Source organism: Aulonocara sp. 'chitande type north' Nkhata Bay, linkage group LG3 (assembly GCF_057382095.1).
Source record: "Aulonocara sp. 'chitande type north' Nkhata Bay isolate Kocher_YH1m ecotype deep benthic linkage group LG3, A_spYH_male_GT1.1, whole genome shotgun sequence".
Taxonomy (NCBI): domain Eukaryota; kingdom Metazoa; phylum Chordata; class Actinopteri; order Cichliformes; family Cichlidae; genus Aulonocara; species Aulonocara sp. 'chitande type north' Nkhata Bay.
Genome location: NC_141346.1, coordinates 77,214,457 through 77,224,844, shown reverse-complemented (window position 1 = coordinate 77,224,844; position 10,388 = coordinate 77,214,457). Strand labels below are relative to the sequence as shown.

The 10,388-nt window shown below is 44.1% G+C and overlaps 2 protein-coding genes across 2 annotated transcripts in view; both read right to left on the bottom strand.

Annotated features, from left to right (window-relative positions):
- LOC147337073 (protein NLRC3-like) overlaps positions 1-10,388 on the bottom strand; it is a 96,141-nt gene that overhangs the window by 68,918 nt on the left and 16,835 nt on the right. The gene's annotated exons all lie outside the window — the stretch shown is intronic.
- LOC147337074 (stonustoxin subunit beta-like) overlaps positions 7,936-10,388 on the bottom strand; it is a 12,416-nt gene continuing 9,963 nt past the window's right edge. The window contains exons 3-4 of the mRNA XM_086285746.1: positions 10,132-10,178; positions 7,936-9,983 (exon numbers count right to left, since the gene is read on the bottom strand). Coding sequence (XP_086141872.1) covers positions 9,445-9,983; positions 10,132-10,178 — 586 coding nt within the window. The 3' untranslated portion in view covers positions 7,936-9,444. The remainder of the gene's footprint in view (positions 9,984-10,131; positions 10,179-10,388) is intronic.

Genomic DNA, 10,388 nt, shown 5'->3' with positions numbered 1-10,388 from the left:
CAGAGGGAGGCAGACTGTGGATAAATGACAGAGTGAGAGGAGAGCAACCATGACAGAAGCACAGGTGTGGCAGATAGAAGTGGCTTTATAGACACTTATTGTCAGTCCTCGTGCATGCTGTGGAAATAAGTGTCTGTGTCATGAGGTGACATGTGAGCTTATCTTTGGTCAATAAAGCTGAACGACCAGTTTTCACTTTGCTTGTTACGCTTGTTTAGTGACGTCTGGGTTTCTGTGGAGCCCGAATTTTGATGAGTTCTGGTGAAATCATCTGAGATCATCTGAGCATCGGTGAAGAGTCAGCAGAGAAAGTGTGGGACAGAAGTTTGCTTTGGACACATGGACTGAAATCAAAAAGTAACAAACAGGATTTCCAATGGACAGTATGGAGAAGTGAAAGTACACAAAGGCTGTGCTGGAACACGTGTGTTACACTTTTTGACAGCTGAGAACAAAACACAATATTTTGCATCATCTCTGCAGTGTCTCTTCTTTCCTCTGCTGTTGTGCTTTTAGCTCCAAACTGTTTCAAATGGTTTGTCAGCAAGCTGACCTCTGACCTCTGCAGTACTAACTCCTGACCCGTACAAAGAGCGGGCGTTTCTGACCTTTGACCTGCAGCTGTATGTCTCTCAGTCTCAGTTCTTCTCTCCGTCACTGATGGAGCAGGTGTAGTTGCTGCTGACAGTCAGTCGTTTGTTTTCTCAGAGTGAGGCTGAAGTCTGAACTGTTCAGAGCATCAGGTCTCATCAACGTGCGCTGCTGTAACGCCGCTTTGTCCTCTGAGATCACCAGGTATGAAACCTGAGTGCTGACAGAGCAGCATGTTCCCCCTCATTCACCTCCACCACCACAGCCAAGGCATGCTGGGAAACTGAGGACACACAGACGGAGAACTGAAGTGTCTGCTGTGTGTTCATCTCAGAGTCCTCACAGGTGACACATTAGCTCCAGAACACCAAGCCAGGTGTTTGAAGCCTGACAGGGATTCTTCCCATCCAGAGGGAGGATTTAGCTGCACAACAATGAACATTAGTGTGTAGTTTAGAAACACAGACTGTGCCTGCACTGCATCTAGTGAAGAAAAGTGTTACTGCCAGAGAACGAGGCTCCTTTAAAGCAGCTGATATTAAGGTTGAAAAGTCAACAATAAGCTGATGTAATCAACGTTTCACAAAATGGTCAGCAGCTAAAATCTGGAGCCGTTCTTTGGTGGTAATTAACAGTTTGTTCTTGTTAGCTAATTATGTCATTAAAGGTAGCAGCAGAAGCCTTGTGTTGAAAGCCCATTCACTCACACATTCACACAGTATGTGTGTGTCTGTGTTACACTGTGGACATCCCTTCTGTTGGAGCGCCATCTTGTGGCAGGTTTAAGAAATGTTCTTCTTGTAAATCCAAACTGATGCACCTCCATAGCAGACTGTGGAGGCTTTCAGTGACATGAAGACTTGATTTATACTGTCATATTCTCCTGTTACACAAAGCACAGCACGCTGAACATGGATGAACTGAAACTCCCAGCATCTGACTGAGGAAAAGCACAAATCATTCTCACACTGACTCCTGCTTGATTTTAGATTTGCTTTCAAATCCTCACACTTTCATATGAAGCACTAAATGGGCTCCAGACTGTTTATCTCAGCTTCCTGTCAAACACACTGCTGCTCACACCGAGGCTCAGTTTACTCCTCCAGCCTGGCTTAACCTGCTGTCTGTTAAAAACAGTCCCACACTCCTCTGTTTAATCCTTCTGATCAGACTCTTTGATTTTGTATTGTTTTTACCTGAAGTTGTGTTTTTGACATGGTTCTGTCTGTGAAATAAAGCTCACACACACACTGCTACAGTCCTTCATACACTTAGAAACGAAGCTGCTCCTTTCCTCAGTGCTGACACATAAAGAAGAGTTGCTTTTATATCCAACACGTCTCTGTTCCAGAAAACAGCTTCAGCAGCCTCTGAGTCTGAACTTGGAGTTGGTTATAAGCCACAGGCCTGTGTGCACAGCAATGAGGAAATATAATGCAGTAAGTGAAACATGGATGTGTGGAACAGATTATCCCAAAGGTTGATTCTGTTCATCTGGACGTTCTCAGTGAAACATTTGGTCTCTCGGTCAGGTGACTCCTTTAGTCTCAGCTGACTGCAGCTTTCCAAACCTTTGTCACTGGATCACTCACTTCATCTCCAACGTGTCCCTGACACAGACAGCTGGAGCCGTTACAGCAAAATCATTGATCATCGTTTTTAGAACATTAGCTGGTGTTGGTGGGCAGGCTAGCAGTGCTAATTGTTAGCACTAGTTCTGCTGCTCTCCCTTTGTCTCTGTTATTGTTGGTCTTTAGTGAACAATAGAAAGTGTCTTCATGAGACTGTTGCCTAATGTTCAAATGTAGATAACACCACCTGCACCAACCTGTTACACAGCACAACCCTCTGGTGTAGCTTTGGCTGGAGCACATATTGGCAGCTCCAGTGACATCACCACTCCATGGTGACATCATCTCTACAGACTGTGGCTGTTACATATCCTCACCTGGTAATAATAAGACTGTCCTCAGCTGCACACAGCTCCAAGATGAACAAACTGAAGTAAATACAAATTAGAGTTACGATAGATTGAAATCTTGTAATCAGAGCTAATTCTTAGTGAAACTCTCACAACATCATATCCTGATCCTGGGTTAGTGTCTCGGTCTCAGATCACAACATCAGCACAGGCTTGGCTTGGGTGAGGTATTGAGTGGTTCTTGTCCATGACAGCTGCAGGTACAGTGCCATCAGCCATGCTGCACCACATGTCTGCCCAGGAACATTAGTGTGGCTGAGTCTCATGTAAACATTGTGCTAAAGTGGTGGGAAAGTGGCTGCAAGCTGGCTGCACTGTGTCCAATACTCTCAGTATGATATCCACAAACCTCTGAGTGTCACAGAGTGGGCCTGTGCTCAGCTCACTGTGCCCCATTCAATTCTACTTGCATAGTTTTACAAGTAAAATTAAATATACAAGTTGCTCAATGATAAGTTATTGTAGTAACAACTAAGTCCATGGTTATTATTTGTTAATAGGAGCTTAAAGCTTCTGCACCAATCATGGAGCAGCAGGTTTAGAGCATGTGGATCTACAAAAGTAAGTCCCAGTAAGATGGGCTGAGCCTTACATACTAGAAGAAACATGTCATTCCCAGCAGATGAAGCGCCCTTTAAAGCAGGATCTCACTTTAAACCTAAAGAACTTGCTATGAGCATGCAGTGCATTCATGCTTATTATTCATACGATTGTGGGGAGCTAATAAAGTGCAACTATCACATTACATTTTATTATTAAATTGTTGTTAACAATCCCTTCACTTCTGCTTATCTAATTCATGGTTGCAGGATGGCTGACAGCTTCCATTAGGCAGGAGGTAATGTCCATTCTGGCCACAGTGCAACCCACAATGTGTAACTGACACTATTATATTGCATTATGTCACATTGTTACATCTTTTTAATAAATGATGACAGTCAGCTGAATTTGCTGCCCCCTTGGTGGAGGACATCAGGATCAGCAGCTGCTGCTCCATCACAAACACCACAGAAGAAGAACAACACTGGATCAGATTATCTGGACGTGTTTGACAGGGACAGTGTTCATGTTCATGGACATCAGGACAAAAACAGACGATGGAAACCTGCCAGATTTGAGCTAAACTGCTCGTTTCCATGTGTAGTCCCTGGGAGGTCACATGACCAACAAAGACACACAAGCTGTGTCCCAAAACGTCGGCTGCATCCTCCGGAGGCCGCATTTGAAGGCCGATGACGTCACAGCCAGGCGACCAAGGCTGTCCCGATTCCTCGACTCCTTCAAATGCGTCCTTCATTCCCCCGAGTTTGAAGGATGGGTCGGGTGTGTCCTTCGTGGCCCACCATATCCCAGAATTCAATCTCTCTCTCCTCTTTCTTTCCCTCTCCTCTCTCCTCCACCTGTTACAGTGAGGGAACGTCCTCCATGATGGAGGAGCTGCTGGAAAGTGCTGAGAGCTTCCTCCAGAGTGAGACCTCTGTCACAGTTCAGAGGATCTATGAACTGATCGATCAGCCATCAGAGGAGTCAGATCAATGGAGCTGCTTCTGTTCCTGATGTCCCTGTTTGATCCTGGACCTGAACTCTCCCTGCAGAGGAGACACACACCTGCACTGTACTTGGTGACTTTAAATATGTTTTGCACATGGACTTAGCTACGATTGAGCATGCTATATTTGATGTGTTTTCTAAATGTATTTTTAGATTTGAGCCTTACTCTCAGACAGTTAACACCACTGAAGCTGAAACTGAGGCAATAAATGGCTCCTTTCGATGAAGAGGAGTAGCTGCTCTACTCTGACCACCTGCTCCTCCCCTTATATCTAAGGCAGAGGCCAGCCAACCTCTGCAGAATGCTGATTGACCCCTTTTACGGTGCTTTGGGTATCTGACTATGATGCCTCCTGGGTGTCCAGAGGGTTTTGGGGCATGAGGAGGCCCCAGGGAGGAAGCAGGATTTGCTGGAGTGATTATATGTCTCAGCTGGCCCGGGAACGCCTTGGTGTTAACCTGGAAATGCTGGAGGAGGTGGTCAGGGAGAGGGAAGTCCGGACTTCTCTGCTTAGGCTGCTTGCCCCACAACCCTGTGGGGTGCTGTGGGTGCAGGGGGCAGTGCCAGGGGAGGATGGCTAAGATGGTTGAACATCACTCTGTCACACTCCTGGGTTGGTGACCCAGTGTTTTGTTTGTTTTAGATGTTATCATGGCTTTTTGACTGCTAGTGTTTTAGTCTGTGTTTAGTATTTTTTCTTCCTGGTTTGTGATTTCTTGTTCTCAGGTTTTGGTTCCTGAGCCTCTCAAGTCAAGTGTAGCTTTAGTTCTGTCTTCATGTTTTTTCTTGTTCCAGTCATTTCTCCGGTAACTCTTGTCACTGTGTCCTGTATCTAGTCCGTGCTTCTGTGCTCCTGCTTTTGTTTTTCCTTCATTTCTTGAGTTTAGTTTCTAGTTTTTCTGTTAATTTCCTATGAAAGTATTTCTAGCGAATGAAGCTACGCTTTAAGTTTCCATCTGTGAGCCCTTCATTTGGGTCCTTCCTGCATGTCACACAGCACATCATGACAAACTCAAAGAAACACTCAGTTTTCATCAGTCAGATTCTGCTGTGTCCTAATCTTAGAGTTTTGATAATGGTCTATCTGTGAACTCACACCACTGACATGTTTGCTGTTTTGTCTCCCTGCTTCCATTTAGGCTACAATTTACTAGCATAGCAGCTCTTTTCTGGTGCGTCACAAGTTGCCAACACTACCCATTTATAATTCCCTAATTGAAGCCAGAGCAGGTTAAATTCATGCTATATGTTACCATGGTAATTTACTGTTAAGTAAACCAACACACACATCTACACACACCGACTCAGAATGAAGAGAAACACACATATGAACACATCTGCACTCGTTGACTGAGTGAGAAATGACACACACACAAGTAAGTAAGTAAAATTTATTTATATAGCGCTTTTCACAGATAAAAATCACAAAGTGCTTTACAACACAGAAAATGGGAATATAAAACAATATAACAGTAAATAAAACAATGTAAAACAATAAAACTATAAAAGCAGCTTAAGAAGAAATTAATCAAATGCTTTTCTAAATAAAAATGTCTTCAGCTGTTTCTTAAAAGAATCAATGGAGTCCGTGCAGCGAAGAGACCGTGGGAGAGAATCCCACAACCGTGGTGCCACAGTCTGAAAGGCCCGATCACCACGAGTTTTAAAACGAGTGCGCGGTACCACCAGCAGTCTCTGATCTAATGACCTTAAAGCCCGAGAAGATGTATGTGGTTTCAGCAGGTCAGATAAATATTGAGGAGCCTGACCATGCAGGGCCCTAAAGGTTAGAACTACAATTTTAAAATGAAACCTAAAACTTACAGGCAACCAGTGAAGGGAGGCCAAGACTGGAGTGATATGCGATCTTCTCTTGGTGCCTGTTAAGAGACGTGCTGCAGCATTCTGCACAGTCTGAAGACGATTTAAGGCTGATTTGTTAAAACAAGTAAAAAGGCCGTTACAATAGTCTAAACGAGAAGAAATAAAAGCATGAATAATCATCTCAAGTTCAAGCTTTGATACCATTAGTCTGAGTTTAGAAATATTCCGTAAATGATAAAAACAGTTTCGGACCAGCTGCTCGAGCGACATCGAGCTGTCAAATATGACACCGAGGTTTCTAAGGCTTGATTTTACAGAAGGGTCTAAGAAGCTGATATGCTGTCTAATTTCTGGGACCATATGGTCTGGAGCAATAATTAGAGTTTCTGTTTTATCAGAGTTTAGTTGGAGAAAATTGTCATATAACCATTTGTTGATTTCTGTCAGACAATTACTTAAATTAGACAATTTATAAAACTCAGACATTTTGAAGGAACAGTATAGTTGGATGTCGTCAGCATAGAGATGATAGGAGATATATTTATAGCGCTTAATAATTTGGCCTAGGGGGAATACATAAAGTAAAAAGACAATTGGACCCAGGACAGATCCCTGAGGTACCCCACACGGCAAAACTGTTGATTCTGATGTGACATGATTCATGCAAACAGTAATCCCAAACAAGTTCTCAAGTCTGTTTATCATGATACTGTGATCTACAGTGTCAAAAGCAGAGCTGAGATCCAGCAGGACCAGCACTGTGTATTCTCCAGAGTCTGCTGCCATCAAGATATCACTAGATACTCTAAGTAAGGCCGTTTCAGTGGAATGCAATTTACGAAAACCAGACTGGAAAGTGTCCATAACAGCATTTTTATCCAGGAAATAGTTAAGTTGTTCTAGTACTACTTTTTCTAAAATTCTCCAGAGTCAACCCGTTCTCACCACCTCCTCCTCACACCACCTGCTACAGCTCTACTCTTCTATGACTACAGTCATCCACAGCACTGATGTGAGGTCACATGGTTCATATGTAAGGAGCACAGCTGACCTCAGGTCAGTTTAATGACTGTGAGCAGCAGCTGTGTTATTGTCACTGTGACAGGGAGACACTCTCAGACACAGCGCTCATGTCAGCTTGTTCTCATGCAGGAGGATCAGGAGCTCCATGTTTGTCTTTCTGTTTGAATCATGATGTGTTTGTGCCATCAGAGTCTGTCATGAGTACTCAGGGTTTCACAGCAACTCTTCTGGATGCTGACGAGGACTCCAACCTCATGTTTCACCTCTCTGAGCTTCTGATGTCTGTGAACACTCGTGTTTCTTCTCTGGGCTCATCTGGACAAAAACACCTTTCTGTGTTTGGCTGCAGCCTCATTCTGACTGACAGGAAGTGTGTTATCCATGAGCTGCACTTCTGTGAGGAAGTTTCCTGCTGTGTTTCCTGTCTGTGGACAAACACGAGTGTTCCAGCTGAGGACTTGCTTCCTTCCACCTGTCCATACAGGACATCACGCTGTCTGCAGCTCTGTAAATGCAGCTCCAGGTCCTTCCACGTGCTGCTCTGTATTTGTGCAGTTTGTAGTGTGTCCTGGGAAACGTAGCACACATGGTGTTCTTCTGCTGTTTCCTCCTTTCACTGAGTGTGAAACACTGACGCTGTGCTGTTGTTCACAGAGGGGAGCTGATTCTAGCTGCAGCTGGACTCTGTCATCTAACTGAATGTGTTGGTGCTGATCACGGGGCTCTGAGGGGGGAGCAGCAGGAGGACTCTGGATGCTGACGTCAGTGTATCTGTGGAAGCTCCCACAGCGTGTCTGTCATTCAATATTGTGCTGTATATTGTATCTATGCAAAGATGAACAGACTGTGTGTTCACTGGTCTCTGTGCTGCAGCTCTGATGTCATCATCACTCCCTCCTCCACCCTCAGCAGTCCCAGCATGCTGCTGTGGTGCACCCCACCCTCACTCTACACCTGAGCCACAGACCACACCCTCCACCTCAATATACACCACAGTTTTCTCTGCTGTGGAAATGAGATCAGGAGGAAATCATCATTATTATTATTTAATAAACGCTCACATTAATGTGGGCTTATTTGTTTCATATTAGAAACATTAGTTGAGTGTTTTTAGTATAAAATGGTCAAAGTCCCTCTTTTTGCTCCTCCCCTCACCTGTGGATGGGCGGTGCTGTTACCGTGGTGACAGCTTGGATGTGTTTCAGTCCTGCCTGGTTATCACTGCAGGAATCTTTCACATTTATTACAGGTAATGACTCTGATTTTTCTGTGTATCATGAACCAAATGTATCCTGATACACACAGAGATGGATGAGCAGAGGTTTTTTTGCAGTTTATGTAGTTACTATGGACTTAATGCATACATATTATTAAAATTAGGGCTATAACAGTTGTATTGATGTATAGCAACTTGAAATGCTCCCACAAATGGCTCCACAGCATGTAAAAATATAACAAAAGCTCTGGCGGACTTGGTTCTGTGGTCAGTCTTAAAGGGTGAAGTTAAACTCTGTAATCTTCACTGTGTCACAGAGTTCAGTGAGTCCCGTTATTCACAGTATCAATCAGATCATCAGAGAACAGCTGATCAGCAATCAGTGGTGCCAACAGCGCCTCCTGTGGTGAGAGGATGCAATAATGCAATGTAGCATTTTTCCACTCAACACTTGCAGTCATGGAAACTGTCTGTTGGATCTGTGTGACGTTGCTTTCTTGGTTAGAGTTCCTCACAAACGTCCAGATGATTCTTCTAATGAGGCGTCGACCATGTTTGCAGCTCTTTGGAAGAAAACGTCGCCCTTTGCCATCCTTACTTTTCTTTGACTTCTTCAAATGCAGCTGAACTCCAGCTGGTATTTTCTTGGACTTTGCAGCTGTTTCTGGTCATCAGTTCATTCCTGCAAACCTCTGAAGCTGAACAACAATGATGCTGCATTGCTGGCTGATCCCAAAAGGTTGATTCTGTTCATCTGGACGTTTTCAGAAACGTTTGCTCACTGATCAGGTGACTTCTTCAGTCTCAGCTGACTGCAGCTTTACAAGCTTACAAACAGCACATTTGCACAATGACTGAAAGCAGCAGCACCTGATATATATGATACTAATATAATACATATACATATATAATCCATACTAATGATGAAGGAACTGAGCTCACAGTCCATTGTTCATTCAGTGAACTACTCAGTTTATTTTGGGCCTCAGAAATGCTCACTCTGTTTGTACATCACTGTCAGCAATAGACTCATTCTGCTGTGTGGACAGGAACACATGTGACATCACTTCCTGTTTGTTTGTGACTGAAGAGGAAGAAGTTTACAAGGAATCATTTAGAAGAGTTTCAAACATCAACTGATTGAATCCATGAATCTGAAAACGTGTTTGTGAGTGAAAGAGACAGACATGTACAGACTGAACTATCTGTTCAACAGTCAGAGTGTTTCTGTAACAGGAGACACTCTTTACACTCCACTCAGCACAGGGACACTGAGGCACCACGAGACCAGACTCTAAACCCAGGATAAAGAGTTTGAGTGAATGTGGTGTTGAAGGTGTGGAGGTGGATCAGAGTGTCAGAGGAGACTCTGTAGAAGGACAGAGTGCCAGCAGGACAGTCCACATACACTGCTGCTCTGTTAGAGACAGAGGAGGAGGAGGAGGAGGAGGAGGAGATGGATGTTACTCTGTTATTGTGCCAGACAGAACCAGGACCATCATCAGAGCAGCTCAGACTCCAGGACTGATCATTGCGTCCAAACACACAGTCAGCACTGTCTCCTTTCCTTCTGATGCTTCTGTAACTCACTGATATATCAACGTCTCCTCTCCACTCGACCTCCCAGTAACAGCGACCAGTCAGACCATTTCTACACAGCAGCTGATAATCATCAAATCTGTCTGGATGATCAGGATATGACTGAACCTCCTCCACACGTGTCACCTTCCTGTTGTTGTCAGACAGTTGGAGCTTTGTGTGCACTGTGTTTGTGTCGATTGTGAGTTGACAGGAATCTGATGGAGAGAACAAACACAATCCAGCTGCAGTTATTGATCCATCATCTGTTCATTGATTGACACTTTGATGATGACTCCTGACATGATGAAGATGGTTGAATGTGTGCTGCTTTGTTTTCATGAATCCCATTAAAAACACACTTACACTTCCTCAGACCTGGTCTCAACCATCGGACTCCAGCAGGCTCCACCCTGAAAGGAGGAGGGGGGTCAGAGCAGCACAGTCAGCATGCACACATGGACATTACATGGCTCTCACACACACACTGTTACACACTGAGCTCAAAGCTCGGCTCCACTGTTTTATTCAAAGAAATCTACATTTATTTATCAGCACATTTAAAAACAGCTTGAGCCAAAGTGCTGCACAGAGTAGAGAGAAAATAGGAAACATACACAGTA